Source organism: Maylandia zebra, linkage group LG6 (assembly GCF_041146795.1).
Source record: "Maylandia zebra isolate NMK-2024a linkage group LG6, Mzebra_GT3a, whole genome shotgun sequence".
NCBI lineage: Eukaryota > Metazoa > Chordata > Actinopteri > Cichliformes > Cichlidae > Maylandia > Maylandia zebra.
In genome coordinates, this window is record NC_135172.1 from 27,142,238 (window position 1) to 27,165,360 (window position 23,123).

General features: G+C 39.3%; 1 protein-coding gene across 25 annotated transcripts in view; it reads left to right on the plus strand.

Moving 5' to 3' along the window:
* The window catches only part of ptprdb (protein tyrosine phosphatase receptor type Db), a 162,269-nt gene that overhangs the window by 104,645 nt on the left and 34,501 nt on the right, over positions 1–23,123 (plus strand). For 13 of the 25 annotated variants that reach the window (XM_076884960.1, XM_076884969.1, XM_024802784.2 and 10 more), the window contains 13 exons: positions 2,001–2,142; positions 8,193–8,381; positions 9,655–9,663; positions 12,214–12,231; positions 13,934–14,044; positions 15,033–15,044; positions 15,499–15,768; positions 17,654–17,763; positions 18,610–18,807; positions 20,662–20,787; positions 20,930–21,077; positions 21,160–21,308; positions 22,173–22,317. In XM_076884960.1, coding sequence (XP_076741075.1) covers positions 2,001–2,142; positions 8,193–8,381; positions 9,655–9,663; positions 12,214–12,231; positions 13,934–14,044; positions 15,033–15,044; positions 15,499–15,768; positions 17,654–17,763; positions 18,610–18,807; positions 20,662–20,787; positions 20,930–21,077; positions 21,160–21,308; positions 22,173–22,317 — 1,627 coding nt within the window. The remainder of the gene's footprint in view (positions 1–2,000; positions 2,143–8,192; positions 8,382–9,654; positions 9,664–12,213; positions 12,232–13,933; positions 14,045–15,032; positions 15,045–15,498; positions 15,769–17,653; positions 17,764–18,609; positions 18,808–20,661; positions 20,788–20,929; positions 21,078–21,159; positions 21,309–22,172; positions 22,318–23,123) is intronic. The other 12 variants (XM_076884966.1, XM_076884974.1, XM_024802788.2 and 9 more) reach the window with 5 other exon arrangements.

Genomic DNA, 23,123 nt, shown 5'->3' on the forward strand with positions numbered 1-23,123 from the left:
ATAGCTGTTAAAAGCACCGATATAATTGGCAATCAGCTGAAATCATTTTCAGCTGTTATTGTAATCACTTAATTGTTCAAAGTACTAATGAGAATTGTGGAAAACAAAAGAGGAAGCCGAAGATAATGTGTAATTTTTATAGTTTATTGTTCATACTGAGATGTCAAATATTAATAGGTTCAGTTTATAATCTTTGGATAATGCCAGGTTAACTGTTTATGCTGTCATACAACATAGCATGAAAGTGAAAAAGGATATTCCCAAAACTATTCGTCTAAAAAAAACTTTTTAAGAACAGATGCCGAACATTATAGTCCCAGCCGGCTGACAGCGAGGATGTTCTTTTTTTGTCTTATGAAACAAAACCCTTTGACGTTGAGAACAAAAAATAATAGCTGATGAAGTCAAACCGGCCTCCTGAAAACTGTCTAAACATTCTTTAAATTTCCTGACATTTTAACAGAGCAAACGATCAATTATTTAAGAAACGTATTCATGAAACGTATTCATGAACAAGGATTATTCCAGAGCGTCAGAGCTATTGTAAAAGCTACTGACTCAATCATTGTCTAAATATAACAGGACTAGTTCTTGACACATTAGATTCCCCACTGGGAGAAAGGTGTGCTGTTTGTACAAAAATTGACATGTAGCTGTATAATGAGTGCCCATCACTATTATTATGGGATCATCTGATTGGTGGGGTTTTCTCTCTAATAATGTAGGGTCTTGCAGCATAAAGTACCCTGAGGCAACTGTTGTTGTCGTCTGTCCCTATTAAGAATAAATAAATTGGAATTGTGTGTATATATGTATACATACATATGTAGGTATATATATATATATATATATATATATATATATATATATATATATATATATATATATATATATATATATATATATATATATATATATATATATATATATATATATATATGTGTGTGTATATGTATGTATATATATATATATATATATATATATATATATATATATATATATATATATATATATATATATGTATATATATGTATATGTGTATATATATATATATGTGTATATATATGTATATATATATATATATATATGTATATATATATATAATCCAATGCATCTGTTTGCATACAACAACAAAAACTGTCAATTTGAACAGTTTTTTATACTGCCATACAGATGTCTGGAATGCTTCAACTTTTTCATATGTCAGTTGATGCCTGGGGCTACACTATATGAGATTCTTATGTGATCAGCCTTATTGGTTTCCCGTAGGCTCTAACCTTTGCTTTATTTCCCCACCCCACAAGTCACTCTTAGATGGAGATGTTGAATCAGCCTTGGTCCTGCTCAGCCAGTGTCACCCTCAGCTTAGGGTGCTTTTCCACTTTAATAAGTGGAGTTTCCTTCCAGGTTCAAGTTCACCTCAGTATCTTCCTGTTCATGATTAAATCACTCGAGGAGATATTTTATTTTTAATCCAGACTATATAACATTTGGGCTACCTGCTGTATATTTCCCATTGACGTCCTGTAGGTTAGGACTTGTTGTGGGATTTATTTTTATTGGATTTCAGTCAGTGGAAACATTCCCAGAATTCAGAATCCAGATAAATTACATGCATGTATTAGACTTATGCAACAGCAGTTATAATGTGCAGTCCAGCAGATCTGAAAAATCTGGTCATTACATGTGAAAAAGAACATGAGAGATATTCAAGTGTAAGGTCTTTGCTTTTCTCCAAACCTGAGATCTGTTTTAAGCTGTGTTTTCAATGATGTCATACTTTGGATTCAGCTTTCCATAGTAAAAAAAAAAATGGGGGGAAAGCCTTAAAAACCTTTTCCTTTGCAAATACAAATGATCCAAACAAATATGCTGCCACTGAATTTTGGGAACTGCACGTTATGCACTCCTTCATCAAGGAAATCTTTGACCTTGCGCATTCTCCAATCTATAATAGAAATAGAAATTTTAGCTGCTTTAACATATTCCCCCACTAACAGGTTATAGAGTTTGATGATGGATCCGGCTCAGTCCTGAGGATCCAGCCGCTGAGGACCCCCAGAGACGAGGCAGTTTATGAATGTCACGCCTCCAGCTCTGCAGGAGAGATTACTGCCACTGCCAGACTCACTGTGTTACGAGGTCAGTGTGAACTCCCCCACACAGTTTTTCCATCCAGCTGTCTCACATCTTAGGTGGCGTTTATAATCTGTACATAAACAGCTAATAAATTGTTTATGACACACTTCATTTTATAACAAATGGGGTTTTCCTGGCTCAGAGTGAACCTTTGAGGGTTCACTCTGAGGGTAACATGAGAATTTTTATTGACGAAAAACAAAAGCATTTGTCTTTTCAGGAGTTTAGAAAGACCTCTAAAAACGAAGTAAAGTAGTCTAGTAAGCGTCTGCATCACACCTAGCTGTGCCATTTCATTTGATTGTGAATTGATCAGGCAGCAACACGCCATCCACTCTAGGTATGCAGACTAGTAGTTCATCCATCCATCCATCCATTCTCTTCTGTTTATCCATTTCAGGGTTGCAGGAAGGGGAATGCTGAAGTATATTATGCAATTTACATACGTGTGTGTGTGTGTGTGTGTGTGTGTGTGTGAGAGAGAGAGAGAGAGAGAGAGAGAGAGCGAGCGAGACTTCAGTGGTTAAGAAGTTTGCCTCACAGTGAGAGGCGTGTGGGTCTGAATCTCCTGCTCCTCATCTTTCAAAAGATGAAAGGAAATGCTCTTTTCACTTTTCAACCAAAATTCTTCAATAACCCAAAGAAACAAGGGTTTCATTTTTTAACTAAATGTCAGTGTCATTTAGACTTCTGCAAAAGTCATCTTTTCAACAGCTTTTCAGTGGCTTTTTACTGGATGGATTGGCCCTGTTTAAAACCCCATCCTTTTGTTCCTAGTAATACTTCTATGCCAAAAAATTCTCCATCCATTCATCCAACCTGGTAGCTGGGAGAGGCTCCAGTCCCCCCAGCTGCCAGAGAGCGAGAGGCGGGGTACACACTGGACAGGTCGCCAGTCTGTTGCAATCTCGTTATAAAGGCTGGTTCCATGCCCATGTGCTTGATTTTGTACAACTGTGGCAATAAGGCTGACAATATGTACATGCAAAGATTAAGTAGTGCGCCTGTTTTGTCCATGTAGTATATTTGTATATACGTATACAGTATATACATCACCTCACCTTTAGACCTTAAAGGTGAGTTGCCTCAATGCACTTTATATTGTAAGGTAAAGACCCTCCAAGACCCTCCAATAGTACAGAAATATATATATATATATATATATATATATATATATATATATATATATATATATATATATATATATATGTATACACACATTAAACAATCATTGTTTTTGCAGGTTTTCTTAACTAACTAACTGAAGCAATATTTAAAAAGAAATAGTTGCAATGGTTAACTGCTCCTCTGATAATTTAGTGACAATGATTTGCAAATGACTATTCCTGTTTGTAACCCAGAATAACAGGATAAAGTGGGTGTAACTAATGGATGGCTGAGTGAATGGATGGAAATTGGAGGCTTGGGGGATTCTTCGCAAGCGGCTATATATTCAAGTGTGAGCCTGGATCCGCTGCAGTAGACGGTTTAGTGTTCGCAAGAGTCCATTAATGCAGATAGTGATGTTAGTGTTAGTGGAGTCCATTAGGAGAACATTATGTACCAGTTGTTTGAAGCTCAAGAGTGTCTTAGTGAGTGAAGTTGCTCAAGTGTGGATAATCACATTGCCTGCCTTTACAGTACATGCTCATGGGGAACGGACATGCAGCCTATTGTTCTGTCTTCTCATGCTTTCTCTCCCCTTCTGTCTTTCTCTTTCTCTCTGTGTCCCTCTTGTCTGTCTGATGGGTGATAGCATAGTTTTCAGTTCTTCCTGTTTCTCTTATACTTGTTTTTGTTTGTTTCCAAGTCCATCCCTCCTACTTTTACTCTTTCCCTTTCCTCTCTTTATCTTTTCAAACATTCCTCCTTTTCCCAAACTCTCGCTCATTCTGTCTCTCCTCATGCTCTTAGGTCTACTACACAGCAGCCTCTAAATTATTCACATCAGACCACTCTTTGCATCTTCTGTGCTGTTCCGCTCCATCCATCCAGAATTTTTCCTGTCTCACATGGTCGTCTTTGTGCGTGTTTGTGCACTTGTCCATCTGAGTGCAAGCAGGCATGCTTACTTTTGTGTGTGTCTGCGTCTATTTTTGATTTTTGTTTTACTCTTGATGGATGAATACACTCATTTCCAGGTTTTTTTTCCTTATCAAGACCATAACCACTCAAGCACACACACACTCACATAGAGACATACAAACGTATCCTCAATCTAAAACAGTCCGCCTTTATGTAGTGATTAGCCTCTTTCTGTTCCTCTGAGGACTCATTGTGTTGTGGATGAATAAAAGGCCACCTGGGAGCAGCTAATAGTCCCTGATAGACTGTCAGTCCAAATGTACCCACACAAATACACACACACGAACACACACACACATACACACTTAAACAAAAGCACTCAAACACACATGCAGTCTTGTCAGTCATGTCTCCATGCCTCCCCTCTGGCTCTCTAAAGACACAGCTCCGGTGACTGACTGACTGACTCACTCTCTGACAGGAGGGATCCGGTGTTAAGGTCAGCTGGCTTAATTACTGAGGATTAGAACCAGGCTAATTGAAATCTGGGCTTCCAGTAAATGGCTGTGATTGGCAGTGGTTGAAATAATAATGAAGCTGAGAGCAATTATGTGCTTTAGTATCCGTGGCACAATCAGGTATTGTATAACTAGTGGTTGAAGACAAAGCTTGTGCGTTATTTTAGGTACTTGAGCCCAAAAAAATAAAGTTAATGATGGAGTTTTGTAGTTCCAACTTATTTACTTTCTTCTGTTTGTGTTCAGTGACAACTTCTTGTTGTCATGTGGTGCTTTTTGCAACAATAAATGACTTGTAACAGTGCTAGAGTGTTGCAGGCACACCTGACAAACCCATCACAGACAGAAGGAAGAGGTTAACACGTCAGAAACACAACATTTTATTAGGAAATCTAAAGTCATCTGTTTTATAAGCATTCACTGTTTATACTGTGCAGCAGTTGTGAATGGCAGAAACAGGTTTGTTTGCAGGTGCACTCTGGGTTCTGATACAGCAGCCAGCTCATTCTTCCCATGATTATAAAACCAGGCTTGACTTCCAAATTTACAGATGACAAACCCAGAAAGCAATGCGTGCAGAATTCATTTTGGAGGTCTTATATAAAGGGGACAGTGTTCGCGCAGTGGTTCCCATGATTGCGAGAGCGGGGCTTTTTCTATGAGCTGTGAAATTATCTGGGTGGCTCTCAGTGGAAATGGTGAAGTAGGGAGCACATCCAAATGAAACAATGTGATGTGTGCAAGGCCACGCCAACAAGGGAGTGTAGGGTTACTAATCTACCCTGACCTCAGGGGGTTCTTAGCTGTTACCATTCAGCAGCCCAGTCTCAAATACACATGCTGCAGCGGCTTTGACCCAAACACACTGCGGTGTTGCTTACACCTGTCGCCATCATGGATGGCGGAATGCTGATTGTGTGCGCACGTTAACTTGTGTGTGTGCTTTAGCCAATTGAAACCTCCCTCAACCTTTCATTTACATCACTTTCCACCTTGTCAACTTTAAATTTGTGTGTATGTGTTTGTCTTTGTGGTGTTTCTTTGTACATATACTTCTATGTGTGTGCAAATATTTTCAGCTATTACATGAGCATACTTGTGTGTTTTGCAAGGCTTTAAACGCTTCAACCAGCAGTGGTACATTTCCAACTTTGTTTTCTTTGCGCACATGCTAAGTGGTTGTAGGAAAGGGGCAGAGAAAGATGCACGTTCTCAGGGAGTAGCATTCTGACTGTGCATCCTCAATGTTCAGTGCAGTGTCCCACCCCAGGTAGATGAAATAGAATGCATTATTCCTGCCTACAAGGGGCTGGCTTTGAAGTAAGCGTTTGCATAATGAAAGCAGAGAGAATCATGATTGTTATGCTGTATAGGTCCCTTGTGCTCTCTCTCCCTCTCTATTTCTCTATTTCTCTCTCTTGTTCTCTCTCGCTGTGTTTTCCTTTCTGTCACTCTTTCTTTTTCCCAGTCTGTTTGAATCTATTCTGGTCTATTCTCCTTCTCTCTTTTTTCTTCTTCACACTTTCGCCCTCTTCGCCACCCGTGCTCGCTGGCACGCTCGTACACACAAACACCTTCTCATCTTGTTCTCTTGGTTTATTATGTCCGTGTTTCCATTTGTCGGGCGTGGTGATTGATTGAAACCGGAGCTGTTAAAAGGCCACACACGCACTCATGAAACCGGCGTCTCACGACCTATCAGCCATGGTTCGATGGGCTGGTACCAGAATTAGCATCTCCTTGGCGAGGTTCAGCGCTAGGATTTCCCGTTAATGAGGTTCTGTTTGGCGTAGAGGGATAAAGTCACAAGGGATTCTGGGTAAAACAAAAAATATATGTATGCGAGTGTTTGTGTGTGTGGGATTGTGGAGGGTTGAGGGCTTAAAATAAACTTGTCTTCTATATAAATATTCCTTGTTCGTCTGACTTTATTTAACGATTTTATTCCCTGTATTATAGATGACTCACAAATGTGGCATTCATTGTGTAGCCTTGAACAAAGTTTTAAAAACCTGGTTTGCTCTGTAGCTTTTTGATTCAAAGGGGGGATACCGTATCATTTCAGTTTTTAGTGAGCTGGGTTCACTCGTCTTTGATCCCCTACTTCCTCGAAGCCATTGTCCCCCCCTTCTGTTAAATCTCCTACTTCAGTTGAATGAAGTTGGTTCGCTGCCTTTGATTTCCTCTCTCACAGTGAAATGACTCTCTATTTTTGATTTAATTGATTTAATGAAATTACATTTGATTTTCCATCCCAAAAGAGTGCAAGTCCCAGTAGATAAGTCTTTATAGGGCTCACACATTTGACTTTATGCAACCTGCTCATGCTGTAGAAAACGCGGCGCTACAGAAACTGTAGCTCACCTGATTCCTGTTCAAAAAGCTGTTGCCTAAAGCATTAGTGAATTTGTCAGGTAGGATGAAATGTTACTTATGCTATTTGACCTCACTATTGGATTCTTCAAAAGTCTTGCCTCTGGACTCAAGGCTGATGAAACATATTTTGACTTAAACTGAATCCAAATTAGTCTTTTACCATTTAGCTCGCAAGTTTTCCCCTGAAAGTTCCTCTGAGACTGGACTAGCATTTGAACCTCCCTGATGTCATTTCGGTGCTTAAGCTGTGTGTCTTCAGGCCTCAGGAATTTCTTACATTGAGCACAGACTGATCACTGTGTGAGAGCTTTCTTAATAGCCTAAATTGCACTGCTCGCAGACAGGCGGGACAATCTCAAGTATTAGTTTGACATTTGGGGAAACACAGTTATTTGTTTTCATGCTGAATTCTTGGTGAGATCTACTCCCAAAGATTTAAGTAAGGGGGGGTGATTGGCTGCTTTTCACTTCACATCCTTGTACCTGACAATTTTAAGAGGATTGTTTGTTTGTTTGTCTGTTTCTTGAGCCACTTAACACTGATCTCATTTAAGCATAAAACGATGCCTAACTCAAGGGATGAAGTAGTGTTGTGTCTACACATAACAGACAACTTAGGAAAGAAACTGTTTTAAATTGAATCTTTAGGCTTTTTGCCTAACAGCCTGTAACAAAAACACATAATTTGTTCCAATTTCTTTAGCTGAATCCACAAAAAATGCCAAAGATAACACAATTTTACAGGCATAAACTTTTATTTTTGCGCCAACAAGGTCATTCCCAAAGAGTTATTAGTACAAACTAGGCATATCTCTGTGTGGTCTGCAGTGTGGGCTGGAAGAATTGAGCAAACTGGACAGCTGAGGACAAACAAAGTGGCTCTCAGTGGGAGGGTGTTTTTTAAGGAGTTGAGGAAACTGGGAGAAATAGTCAAGGTATTCCAAATTACAGAAGAACTGGACAAAAATCAGAGACAACCTGTCTCATGGAACGATGGACTCAAATCTATTCAGTACAATCAAAACATGACAAACGTGTAAGTGAGGGTGAAAAGACTGCAGGAAGATGTTAGAAGAAAACTGCTTCTCTGTCTTACTAGGTTAAATATTTTACTTGTGTACCTAATCCTTCCAGAGGATCAGCTGCCCTCAGGGTTTCCCACCATTGACATGGGCCCCCAGCTGAAAGTGGTGGAGCGTTCTCGGACTGCCACTATGTTATGCGCCGCTAGTGGCAACCCTGACCCAGAAATTACCTGGTTCAAGGATTTCCTCCCGGTCAACACGTCCAATAACAATGGAAGAATCAAGCAGCTCCGCTCAGGTAACCAGTGCTTTTATCCCTCCATTCTTTTGCCTTCTCTTCAATCCCAGATTTTATTTCCACCTTAAGGGTTTTTCCTCCACCATTTTGTTTTATGTCCCCTTCTTAATATCTGCCCCTTAAACCCATTATTTATTTCCCATTCCTACAAAGTTTCTGTTTTTCTTGCCCTTGTTAACCCTTTTTCTTACTCCACTCTCCTCCTGCTATGGATACTGGCTGTATTTCTCAGCTGCCTCTCTTTCTGCTGCTGCTGCTGTTGCTGCTGTTGTTATGAGTTGACTGTATACGGTTGCCAACCCTTCTAAACTCTTCTAAGCCTTTTTAAAAGTGGACTCCCGACTTTTCTCCTAATTCTGAGGTCTTCCTGTGCAAGTCACCATCACAGACAGTTAAAGTTTCTGTAAAAGAATACTAAAAATGTCCCTAAGAGACATCAGTGGGCTACATCTCTAGTAAAAACTGTATCTACAGACAAGATTTAGCAAAACCAAGTGGTGGTGGCATGTACTGACTGAATGGCCTCTCTAACATAGAGCTCACTGCTGTGACTTACTTGAATAACATTTTGTTTTTCCTGATTTGAGCGTCCTGGGTGGATGTGACACTGAGCCCAAGAACATGTATTCGTGTTATCTGAGAAAATCTGATAACAGAATTTCAAAAACCAAAATTGAATAATACGAGGACAGTTTATTCTGTTCCAGTCAAATCATTAATCCATTTCAATCGAGATTTTTTTTTATATTTTTGTTTTTTTCTTGAGCCACAGTAGTGTGTAAGTCCGCTCCCTCCTCAGTCCTCCTTCTGCTTTCAGGGACCGACTCTGGACCTAAAACCCCCTTTCTTGTGATTGGACACCCAAGTCTCTGGCTTCTGTGTGGATATACCAACCTATTTGTTTGTGTCCCTGCTTTTTTTATTATTATTATTATTATCTGGCTCAACCCCCAAGACCCTGCACTGGATTCTTTATTATCTTAATTTATAAAGAAATAAAAAAAAAAACATTTAAAGGATGTAGAAAAATTGTTACAACTTAAATGTAAAATACTTGGTAGTTAGCCATGTTAGCTTTTTTAAGTGGTTATTATTATGATGAAAAATAGCGTGACTTGTATGATTCTTTAAAGTATAAATTTCCATGTCATTACTTTTTTTTGTGGAGTTTTCAAGGTGTTTCTACTAAGTCAACTCCTCTGTGTAACTAATGGTCCGATTGTAATGCAATGTCTATGCTGTTTCTTTTCTCTTTGTATCTTTTTAACCACAGAGTCCTTTGGTAAGTGCTTCTGTTCCAAGGCCCACACCCTCACTGTCCACTTTTCTATATACTGTTCACTAATGTTGCTACTGATTTTGCTGCTGCTCACTTTTACAACTATTGCAGTGTTATTAAAATGCATGGCATACTAACAGTTTTTACACAGCACAAAGCATAGATGTGAACACACCCACTGTAATACACGCACTTGTCTCTCAAAGCACCTGTACATTGTACTGGCTAAAGGTAGATGCCACAAAGAGGACGTACAAACACACACACACACAGACATGCACATAGAAAGACACACACACACTCTGTCAACCTAGATGTAGCTGACCTCACCCTCATCTGTGCACCTGCAGCCCTTCCACGCCCAGAGAATAATATTTTTTCTCCTCACACTCACCTATTTACTTTTCCACTCCTTTGCTAATTCAAATATTCTTTCCCTCACTCACTCACTCACCCTGCCTTTCACTCATCCACTTACTATCTCCAGTCTGCTGTATAAAGTTACCAGTCAATAGCTATGAGCTCTAGATGGCCACTGGTGGAGCCAGGATAAAGAAATCAATCGAGACCACGTTTCAGCCTTCTAGACATTAGCTGTGCATTGTGATAGGCATATATGAAAACATATAAGTCTAGCTGCTGTGGTGTAAAAGTAGTGGTCAGACGTTACACTGCATTAGTGTAAAAAAGAGCTTAGTAAGGATTAACTGTTTTAGAAAGAAGAAGAAACAATCTCGTCTGCTCAGTTTATGGATAGTTGAAAATTTAGTGATGCTGTAATTTCCACTAATTTTCCAACAATCACGTGAAATGTTTTAGACATTTGAATCATTTACTTGATTTAGAAAAACTTCTTTGGCATATAAATGCACAGTGGGCCAAATATGCGATTACTACAGCTTAAATTTTCCTGTAATGTGAGGACTCAGACCTTAGCTTTTCCTCATGTTACACCTTTAAAGGCAGAGTTGTATCTGTTAAATTGCAAATCTACTTTCTGATATATAGTTTAATCTGATTAAAACTGATGTTTTTTGTCATGTTAGTTTATAAATTTTAAAATTTCATTATAAGACTGAGGGGGGGGAAGTAGAGGCTGGCTTTAGCTTTCATTTCTCATAGGTAGTATTACCTTAAAAAACTTTGCTATACTTTTTTTAAAATACATTTTCAGTTTAGATACCTTAAGATGAGCCTAAGAGACATCAGCTCGACACATGCGTCTGATTTCAGTTGAGCATTTCTTGGCTGACAGTTGATGCCCTGCTGAAAGCGCTCTGATGTGATAAGCCCTATTTTAGTGGTGGCACAAAAGCTTGCGCTTTATCGGTTTGGTAATTTCCTGACCTTTAAATGACTTTACTTTGCGACCACACTGTGCGCACGTCACACAAACAGGTGTGAGTTCATTCCAATAAGTCAGCGCCGCGTGGGGTGTCTGCATTTTTGGTGGAAAATATGTATAGACGTGCTGGGAAAAGTTATCTGAGAACCACGCTGTTGTGATTTCATCAGCGAGAGCAAATGAAGTATGACAGAGTATGAAAATATGTATTTATGATTTATGCAAATACATCACCTTAATTAATCGCTCTCCAGACAGTTGAGTCTTTTAAATCACCATAAAAAATGTTTATTTTGTGCAAAGCTGCATGTCAGCATTTATCATTTAAGGTAGTTCTGAGAGATTAGGGCACATCAAAGGCTTCTGCCACGTTTTTATTGTTTGTTTCTGGTATTATTCCACAACTTGAATAAAAACCCACACCATCTGCCTTTGGCTGAAAATTTGATGTGTTGTGTGTTTAGGATGTGCCTTTCGGCACCACCCAGACAATAATAACATTTTTTAATCAGCCTCTTGCTGTTTTTGGAGCTGTTGTCATCATGCATCACTGTAATTGGCACAGCTGTTTCAGAGAATAGAGACCTGTGATGTGACTGGCTAAGAGTGAATTTACTAGGAAGTCACTGCTCAGATGAACTCAGAAGCCACGAACTAAAATAGCGGGTGCTTGCCTTGCATGGGGCAAATATCGCATTATCTAATAGAGGTTTTAACACACTTTGCAACTAGCAGGATTAAACCTGGTTTCGAGCCATTTAGAGGACAAGAGCAGTTAAAAGCTCATAGTAGTTAATGGACTTAGAGTTCGCCTGTACACTTTTTAGACACCCAGATGAGTGTAGTGCAGACACCCTTCTCCTATAGCCACATCCACCCCTGCTACAAGTCAATAAAGTCCAATCAATAACCCATCTCCTTATAGCTCTGTCACTGTCTATCGCTCTATCTCAGGTCAGTTTTTCCTCTTCTCAGGCTTATTCTGTCTTAGTTTATTCTATTTCCTTTATGCCTCTTCTTCCTCTCGCTCTGTAAGGATCTATATTTTGAGTCTTTCTCTCTAATTTGATTCTTCTCCTTGCCAAGTTACTCCCCACCCCCACCCCCTTCCCCCAGTCCCTCCCTCCCTTATCCCCTTCTCCTTCTGTGGTACTAACATTTTCTTCTTCTTCTCCTTCTCTAATCTCGTGCATTCATTGCCCACTCAGGTGGCACGCCCATACGAGGTAAGACTGCTGGGAGGACCAACATGACACAGTGGCCTGATTCCTTTTCAACCCCTGGTTCCTACTTGTCTCACAGATCTGAAAAGCAGCCCCGGGTGGGTTAATCAATATGGGGTTTAGTCCAAAAGACTCAAGACTCTGTGACATTGGTAAAACTCATCCAACTGCTTCAGATCTGCAGTAGGTGCAAGAGGAGGAATTGGAGTTGAGCAAGCAACTCATTATACTATGACTGTCACCTCCCCTCTTCTCATCCTTCATCCCCTCTTCACACTTTAATTTTTCCATCTCAGCCTCAGCGTTCACTCTGTAACAAAGAAGTCCATTGCTTCCTTCCTCGTCATGTTGTGATCTCTCTTTCGTACCCATCAGTTTAACCACCGTTCACATCGACCGTGTTTCCAATCAAACGCATGATATGTTTACAACTTGGTTTTCTTTCTTTGTTGCTTAGTTTGAGGTGAAAAAGCGTACTCACTTCTACCTCTGTTTGTTTGTTTGTTGCTTTTTAAATTTTTGTGACCTGAATTTCTTTTTTTTTTTTTCTCTCTTTTTCTCAGAGGTCTTGACCTAAGCTTGGCCTGGCCTCTCCTTCTACCTTGTCTCTATTTGCCCAATCAAACGTCCCAGTTTTGTTTTTCCTCCCAGCTGTTATTCGCTCAGGCTGAAAAGTCCAGATGGCAAAGACTCAGACACACACTTGCAAACATGAGTGCGCTCACACGCACACATAAATTCTCAAATCTCCACACGCACACACACAGAAACACACATACTTTCATGGTTTTTACCATTACCTCTCTCTTTACCTCTCTCATTACCGATAAAAAGCCCCAAACAACCACTTTTTTGATAAAGTTTTTATGGGCGCTTTTTTGCCTTACCACACCATCTTTAAAGAACCTCTGGTTGACTCTTTTTTTGACAGTTTTTCTATTTTCAGGGAGCGAGAAAACATCGGTCCCTTCCCAAGGCTTTGCGTATGTCGTTCTTTTTTTTTTTCCCATCTGTTGGCCTTGACGGAGGTCGGTTGATGTCTTTACCTCCTTATTGGGTGTGTTTTAAATTGACATCACACTCCTGATCCCATTGGTGGATCCGAAAGGGTTGGGGAAATCTTATTGCCATGGCAATATCTTTTGTCAGACGTTATCCTTGGAAAATGAAACATGATTTGTTGCTTAATGTAACTGCATCTCAATTTTCAGCATTTTTTTTTCTTCTCAAAATACAGTGACGGATTTCTGCGCATTCTAGCTGTTTGTTTCATTTGCTTTGCATGAAGACCGCATTCTCCTTTTTTGTAGGTTTTGTTTTGGTCTTTTGGGTTGTTTTTCTCTTTTTTTCTTTTTTTCATATTTTGAAATCAGGAAGCTGACCCTTGTTTTGGGCAGATTCTTGCTGAAAGTGGTAGAAACTTGTTAAAGTCGCTCTATAGATTTGGCTCTGTTTGTACCCCTACTTTCCTCAGAATGAGTTCAGCCTGTTTGTTTTCTGAAAATGCCCACAGACTCATTTATTCTTATTCTTTCTGCAGTTTTTTTTTTTACCATTTATATGTTAATGTATATACTTACTATATCAAAATTCCTAATGTCTTCCACGTCTGTGTGGTTGCTCTTTCTTCTGTCTGTCTGTCTGTGTGACTCTCTGTCCTCTCTTTATCTTTTTGCTCTTCCTCTCCGTCCCTCCATGCATCCAGGTGCCCTCCAGATAGAGATGAGTGAGGAGTCAGACCAGGGGAAGTATGAGTGTGTTGCTACCAACAGGGATGGGACACGTTATTCCACCCCAGCTAACCTTTATGTAAGAGGTAAGAGTTTGAACACTTTTTTTATGATGATGCAACAATTCTAATGATTATGTGTGGATGAGATGAAATTTACACACACGTATCAGTAGATAGACCTATATTAGGAATATATCTAATTTATTAACATGATACAATGCTTTTAAGTAGACTATATTTTATAGTTTTTAGCTATCGAGCAATGAAACTGGATGGTTTAAGAATGAGCGCTCTTAAGGCTGGCCTAAATGTTTCACTCGAGTCACTTATCTCTTTGCCCTGCCTTCTTAGCCTTTAGACCTCAGAGAAAAACCAAATCATTGTCTGGTTAAAACTTGTATTTCTCTCCAAATCTGACAGCCATCTCACCTCCTCAGGCGCTGTCTTCCCCTCTGCTCCTTCAGCACACGCACGTTCACACGCATACCCACGAAATGTTTGAATCTCGGAGACATTTTTATTCCTGGGGCCTTTTGCTCTGTTGTCTGCCTTCAACCCACCCCTTAAAAAAGGTCTTAAACAGTGGAGCATCTTTTTTTTTCTTTTTTTCTGACTCCAACATGGCTCATGGGGATACATAGCAAACACTGAATTCACACACATTAGGATACACACCTATGTCATATATAAAATCCACATGCACGTACACATAAACACAAACAGCATACAGTCAGTGATGTGTGTCTAACAGTGCTTGCAGGGCCAGGGAAATCTTGCAGAGCTGCTCAGTGAGTGTTTGACAGGCAGTCTATGGAGACAGCTGGCAGAGGAGCCTGCCTTAAACAGGAACGCTTTCACCAACGTTGGCCATGTATGGCCTCCTTTTCTTTCCTGTCCTCCCCTCACACGTTCTTGCCCTTCCTTGCTCGTTCTCTTGTCCTTTCTGTATTTTGCCACCTTGCAAAGCTCTTTTTGTCTAACATATCTCTCTTTGTCTTGTATTCTCTTTCTGATATTTTGCATTTTCCTGTCTTTTCTTCCTCCTCCCGCCATGTCATATCTCCCACTGCAGAGCTGCGAGAAGGTTGGTACTGTAACGACCGAGTGGTTCTCTCGAGTCCTGAGTTGTTGTTTTTTGCCTTTTTTCTTCCATTAAACTGACACTTTCTGTTTGTGTGGCTCAGCTGTGGGCTGTGTGCAATACTGAAAGTCTAAACCCGCCTGTACATTTTACTCCAGAGTAATATACCATGTGCTGTTTTTCCATGTGAATGCATGTGTGTGTGTGTTGTGATTTTTGTTCTCCTTTTTTCTGTCTTTTATGTTCATAAAATTTTAAAATTCACATTAATAAAACATCTTGATATCACATGCACCCTAATGGTAGTGTACCAGACTGTTCAAATGCTTGTACTCTAACTTGAATGTCATAAAACTTTATCTCAGAGCTCAAACCTCCTGATTGTTCTCCGCCGCTCTGCACAATCATTAAATCGTAATTGTTTGTCTTCTCTTGCCTTCTTTGCCGTTTGGTCCAGTGCGCCGTGTCCCCCCTCGCTTTTCCATTCCTCCGGCGGATAGCGAAATCATGCCAGGAGGGAACGTCAACATCACCTGCGTGGCGGTAGGCTCACCCATGCCATATGTGAAATGGATGCTGGGGGCAGAAGACCTGACGCCAGAGGACGACATGCCCATTGGCCGCAATGTACTAGAACTGACTGACGTACGCCAGTCCAACAATTACACGTGCGTTGCCATGTCAACGCTAGGTGTGATTGAGGCAGTGGCACAGATTATAGTTAAAGGTGAGTAGTGGAAAGGATAGGAACAAAAGAGTTATACACCAACCTTAATCAAGGGCGATTTTGCTTATGACTTTGTAATAAGGCAGAACTGCAGTACTCTCTTTCTCTCTGTTTAACATGTATTTTTATTACAAAAGAATTAAAAAGTAAGACAGTAAAGAAACTTATTTGGATGAGAGCTCCTTTATATACAGATGTTAAAAATATGTATTGAAGAGGAAAGTAATGAGTGCATCTAATGAACACACTAAAGATGCAGTTCTGTACTATATGGACGCAGACAAATAGTCACTGAATACATTTGAAGCAGATACAAAGACAACTACATGTTTTACAGTTAATTAAAATTAAGAAGAAACTATTATAATGGAAGCCAGAAAAAAGGTTAGTAACCAAACACTCTCCACCAAGCAAACAATCACAAAAAAACAATGTCACTAGCTGCAACCTCCAAACACTCACACAGCTAACTTAGTGCAAACACACAGCTAACTAGCTGCAACCACTCACATGGCACTCTGGCGCCAGAGCTCACCTTTCTCTGCCCTTAAATACCTTTAATTGCTGACGTGAGTCAGCTGTACGATAGAAAAAGGTGGCACCTAAGGCAGGAGAGATGGTAGGACACGCCCACACAGGCAACTTCAGGAGGAGGCCCTGCTAGGGCCGTAACATGGACTTATGAGATTTAGTTAGATTTGTTTTGTTATGGTTTAGATTGGAAAAGGCTCTTTTTTATTGCTGTAACAGCTGTATCAGTTTGAATACTTAATTATTTCAAGAGGGTTAATTTGGTTTCAAATGCAACTCTATTCCTTGGGGAGCTGCTTTAAGCAAATGGAAATCAAAAGACAGTGTAGTGATGTGCAAATCTAAACTCAGTATTGTATGAAAAACGTGTTAAATACTGAAGCTGAGATTTTACTGTTGTAGTTACTTTGTGAAGAATGTGCTGATTTTGAATTGAGTTCCTGTAACTCTCAGAAAAGTTGGAACAGGGGTAAGAAAGAAAATTTGTGTTTTAAGAAAGTTCTTAGGAATAACGCCTGTTGGAGTATCTTTCAGCTATTTAGGCAAATGGGTAACAGGTAGCTAACGTAATGATATACTGTATGAAAAGAGCATCCATAGAGACTTTTAAAGTCTTTCAGAAGGAAAAATGGGGATTGTCATCACAAAAATTAAAAAGAAATGTTGAAATTTAAAGAGCTTGTGGTAAATCTATGTACTCAAAGGACAAGACCTAGAACAATATTGAATTACTATGATCTTCATGGCCTCAAGTGGCACTACATTAAAAACTGACCTAATGGGTTTGTGAAAATCTCTCTTTGAGCTCAATGAACAATGTTTGTCATGGTTTCTACTGTAAAGACTTCACCATGCAATGAATAAATAAACATGAAAAGTGTAAGACAAAAATCCAGAAAGAGTTGCACGAGTTACACTGTATGAGTTCTGGGCCTGAACTCATGTAAGATTGTAAGACTCAGTCAAAAATATGAAATTCTACTTTAAAAAAAATCAAGAACTGCATCCTGTGGGCTACCAGTAAACTAGTCTTACTTCTGTCAGCAAGACAATACCAAGCCATGTCTATACATTAAACTAGCACAGCTTTGCAGTAAAATGCTGTTAAGTGGTCTTAAATTCATTGCGTGTTTCTCTTCAAGACAAAATATTTAGAGAATTAATTAAAAAAAATATATATGACAAAGAAGGCCCTGATCTGCTGAGCAGCTTAAATCCTATCAAGAAACACTGAGAAAATGTTGCTTGGGGCGCTTAAAAAAGAGGTGATGCACTAGAGTGCTAAACGTGTCTCTGCCCAGCTGTCTATTACAATAAACAATAAAATATGTCTCGTCTTTTTTCCACACTTCAGCTTTGCCAAAGGCTCCTGGCATGCCTGTGGTGACAGAGAGAACTGCAACAAGCATCACTCTCACCTGGGATTCTGGAAACCCTGAACCCGTCTCCTACTATATCATACAGGTATAACAGACTTGTAAGCACGTAAACATTACCTCCCTCACAGCACTATATGTACACAAATTGCTGAGACACACATTATACAACTCGAATTCCAAGAAACTTGGGATGTATAATGCTGTATACATAAAACACAATCCAGTGAATTCCAGATCTCATAAACCAATATTTTCAGAACAATGCACAGAAAGCTTGAATTGAGGCATTTTATCATTTTATTAAAAATACAAAACGTGGAACAATTTCGCAATAATGTTCCTCAATGTAAACGTGTAAAGACTCGTTATCGAGAATAAATAATATCGTTAAAGGATTTAGAAAATGTCATGTTTTCTATGTTCTGTTGTAAATAAAAAATGCTATTTATGAATTATTGCATTCTCTGCATACCCAGAGTCTTAGCACTAGGATTTATCAATATAAACTGTTATTATGTTGGCCTCAAGCCTACTTAGTATGGCTGCGAAGGCAGGAATCCCTGTTTCTCCCAATACTAATAACCTCCCTCGAAGTGTTCAAAGTAAATCTGGTGTCCTGTGAATACTCCCTACTGACAGTGGTAAATTCATAAAAGAGAATGAATTAACAGTACTATGGTTAACAGTAGTATTGAAATACTCACTTTCTAAATTGCAGGACTCCTGCATGAAACATGAATTGCCAAATTTCACTCTGTACATTTCAATGTAAATCTAGATGAGTAGATGCAGGTATGGTTTTACATAGTTTTGATGTATTTATGTATACAGACACAGCTGTAGCTGTTAACTCAATACAAAGTTGTTTATTGCAGCTTGAATTCAGTCTGTACTTCTTCTTCTTCCCCTTTTCATCTCTTGTTTCATCTAGCATCGCGCCAAAGGCTCAGAGGACCCCTATAAAGAGATTGATGGCATTGCTACAACACGCTATAGTGTGGGCGGCCTGAGTCCTTACTCTCACTATGACTTTCGGGTGGCAGCTGTCAACACCATTGGTCAGGGCCCCTCCAGCGAGGTGGTGGAGGCTCGCACAGCTGAGCAGGCCCCCTCCTCGCCTCCTCGCCAGGTCAGGATGATGCCTTTATTTGACAAAGTGGAAAGCAGTTTTTACAGCGATAAAAATGTTCTTTCCAAATATGGATCGAGGCTATTTTTGACTCTGAGACAGCTGTTGCTGGAGCTGTCTGTCCATCCTGTTCTATTCTCATAAAAGCTTTGAGGGAATTTCAAATTTGGTACAAGCATACATACTGGAATGATTAGAATTTGTTCAAAGGGCCATATACCAGGATTTATTTCACTAATTATTGCAAACTATGGTATACAAAAATGTGGAATTGGATAAAATATCACAGTGATGGCATTTTAGCCAAAATAAATCATCATAATTTTCTATAAAATACATGTTTCTTATATTTATATAGGGTTTACATTTGGTCAGAGACCAAATTTTTCTAAGGCTTCACCTCACATATTATACATTTTACATATCATAACATTTCATATTACATGTAGAGAGATATGGATGTAATATGCAACTTGACTAGTTAGGCATATAAATACAAATTGGTATTTCTGGTTCAATATGAGGATGCATTTATGTAACCTCTATTTTAATGCATTTCAGTGTGTGCTGTTTTCCAGTGCTGTGACAAACTTTTTTCCCCCTTCTTGATTTCTTAGTTTTATTTTTGTTTTGTTTTTGCATATTTGTCATGTTTACATCTCTCCAATCATCAAACAACTTTTAATATTAGACAAAGATAAGTAAATACAAAATGCAGTTTTTACACAATGGTTTCATTTCTTTATGGAAAAAAACATGCCAAACTTCCCAGGTTCTGCATCAAAAAAGTAATCAGTCCTCCTTTTTCAATTATTAATTAATTGTGATTAATCATGTTTTTGCAAAGAGTTCAGTTGAACTAGCCACATCCAGACCTGATTACTTCTAGGACTGCTGAATCAAGAAACCCCTTGCATATCTGACACCTGTCTGACAAAATGAAGTAGGCCAAAAGATCTTTTTTTAAAGTAACACATTGTGCCACAATCTACAAACAACTCAATAATAGCTGACAAACAAAGACACTGACATCTATCAGTCTGGAAGATGTTACAAAGCCATTTGTAAGGCTTTAGGACCCCATTGAACCCTGATGTAAACCATTATTTACAAATTGAGAAAACTTGGAACAGTGGTGAACCTTCCCAGGATTGGCCAGCCTACCGAAATTACTCCAAGAGTACATCGGTGACTTATCCAGGAGGGCGCAAAAGAACCCAGAATAACATCTAAAGAACTGCCAGCTCACTTGTCTCAGTTAAGGTCAGTCTTCAAGATTCAACATGGAAAGAGATTGGGGGGGGGGAAGCATCCATGGAGGAGTTCCAAGGAAAAAACACTGCTGACCAAAAAGAACACAAACGTTTCCCAGTTGCCAAAAAGTTGCCAGTTGCCAGGTCTCCCTTGAAAAAGAGGTTTTTAATCTCAATGGGATCTTCCTGGTTAAATAAAGGTTAATAAATAAATAAATAAATAAATCTTATTGGTCTCCTAGACTTTTGGAAAAGTATTCTGTGGACTGATGAGACAAAAGTTGGATTTTTGAAGACCTGAATCTTCTTACAGCTGGTGTAAAACTAACACAGCATTTCAATACAAAGAACTTACCAATAGTCAAACATGGTGGTGGTAGTGCGATGGCACTTTCACACGCGCAATATTGACATGTCAACCAAAACGTACACCTTCTATAGATGAAGGGTCTTTTCCCCCTAGACTTAAATGCGATCATTGTCCGTTTGGCAACCACATAAACTGTCCCCTGTTGCCTATTAGCAGAATCCAGGTTTAAACTTTCTCCACATTTGTGTCACTTTTGCACTTGGTGTTTAATTTTACTCTTTTTATTTGTAGGTCATAGGTCGGATGCTGAGCGCCACAACAGCAATGATCCACTGGGATGAGCCTGAGGAACCTAATGGACAGGTGGTTGGTTACAGAGTGTACTACACCTCTGACAATTCGCTGCCAGTGAACCAGGTGTGTATTCCTGTGTGTGTGGTTTGGCTTATTGTTATTGTTACTATTTATGCATAACAGATGATAACTTGTGTTGCCAAGATGTATAAGGTATGAGAGTGTATCTGTGTGCCTGCTTGCATTCATGCATTGTGTTGTGCAGTGGGAGAAGCAGATGGTGCGTGGATCCAGCTTCATCACCATCCAGGATTTGACTCCTAACAAGACTTATTACATCCGAGTGCTGGCCTTTACCTCTGTAGGAGATGGCCCCTTGTCCCAGGACCTGCAGATTATAGCCAAGACTGGAGGTAAAATAAGAGAAGCAAATGGCATATAATGGTTAAGATTATGTAGTCTTAGTGTTCTTTAAACAATCCTCTTCCCCTTTAGTTCCTTCTCAACCATTAGATTTTAAGGGTGAGGCAAAGTCTGAAACCAGTATCCTGTTGTCCTGGGTGGCTCCAACGACCCAGGGTGGCCCAGATAACCAGATTACAGGATATGAACTTGTTTACCGACGAGCTGACAACACAGAAGAGGTAAAGATGGGGAGATAAAAAAAATTGTCACTAAATGGGCTGTTTTCATAAATGTATAATTTTATAGGTAAAGTTGTGGTCAGAAGTTTACCTAAACCCATCATTGGTATGAATGTCATGATCATTTTGGACGTTGAATGTTTTCTTTGAACTGTTCAGTTTTCAGGGTGGTATGATTGTACAGAAAAGAAAACTTTAATGACTTTAAAAAACATGAATTGAGTGCACAAGTTTGAATTTAATGATTTATTTATTTCTCGAGTCCACACAGGCTCAACAGGGCACGCAAACAGGCTCAATTTGAATCTTGATTCTTTTAATCATTGGTGATCGTGACTGGTTACAACTGGTAGTTTCTCTTTTCCCGCATAACATGGATTAGTTTCACAGCAGTTGTTGGATTGACCAATTTTTTAAAACAATGGGAAAAATGAGTAAAGAAACAGAACAATGATCCCAAACACACATCAAAACCATTTTTGAAATGTTTGATGTTACGTTTTTGGAAGGGCTTCCCAAAGCCCCAACATCAACTCTATTGAAAATTTGTGGATCAGCCAGTTCTGTCTCAGGAAACCAACCATTTCAAACAAACTCTGCTAATTCTGCCAGTTCAGCAAACAGTCACTAAAGATGTATGCTGTAAAATCAGTCACCTGAAAAAATGAAAAGTTGAAAGAAATCATTAAAAGCTCCAAGATACCATGACATCCATGCCCTTAATGAGTGTCCCTAAAATTCTGATCACATTGGTAGGTGGATAGACAATAACAAATTCAAATACGATTGTGTAAAGTGATACTAATTTGATATCATTATTGATCTAGTTATAAAAAGTTAACTCTTGTCTTTTTGTCCCTTCAGAAAAAAGTGAGCTTTGAGCCCGCCACATCCTACCTGCTCAAGAACTTGAAGCCCTTTTCCACCTACACCTTCCAGCTAGCTGCCAAAAGCAAAAATGGAATTGGGGCATATACCAATGAAGTGTCCATTGACACACCACAGACACGTAGGTCTACCTGCACAGACTGCAGTGTGTGAAAGTGTGAAGGTGTTTGTGAGAGCGAAAGAGAAACAAGATCCAGTTTTGACAATGCAAAAGCAAATACATGTAATGCTAAATCACGTAGGTTTCTCTGCTGCAATTTTAATTAGACACATATGTGGCATTGTTGCATTGTCAAAAAGGGGCCATCATGAATCAAGACCATAGCTGGAGCTGACCTCAGAATTGATATTTCAACAAATATATAAAAGACCAATAATTATTTCAAGAACTTAGCTTTAGTTGATGTATTTTGCATACAGTACTAAGCAATTCTTTTAAGATTGCCAGAAAAACTTCATTTGTTGGCTACCAATCTGAGGTCCGTAAGAGACTCAGTAAAACAAGGTAAGACGAGGTTGGCAGATAGACATGAGAAGTCCAACATGGACCACAGAGGCTTGTAGGCTGTAAGGACAAATTATGGGAAGGTATGTGTGTTTCAAGCTCTAGTCAGTGTTTTTGTCATTCACTCGTTTTCATTAATCAAACATTGCTACCAAACAGAAGTTGACACCCATCATTTCAGTATCTCTGTTCAACCATCTTTTAATTTCTATGGTCATTTTTCAAAAGAGCTTCAGTTCTCCAGAGTTTCTTTTTCATTTTGTGTTTCTTTGTCTTTTGCTCTCTGTCTCTCATCTGCTCAATTTCACCCCCATGGCAAACCTCACTTCTCCACTCACCTCTCCACCCACCAATAACAACTTGTACACACAACCAAATAACATTTACCCAAACAACCCCTATTGTGCCTCCTCAAAACTGGC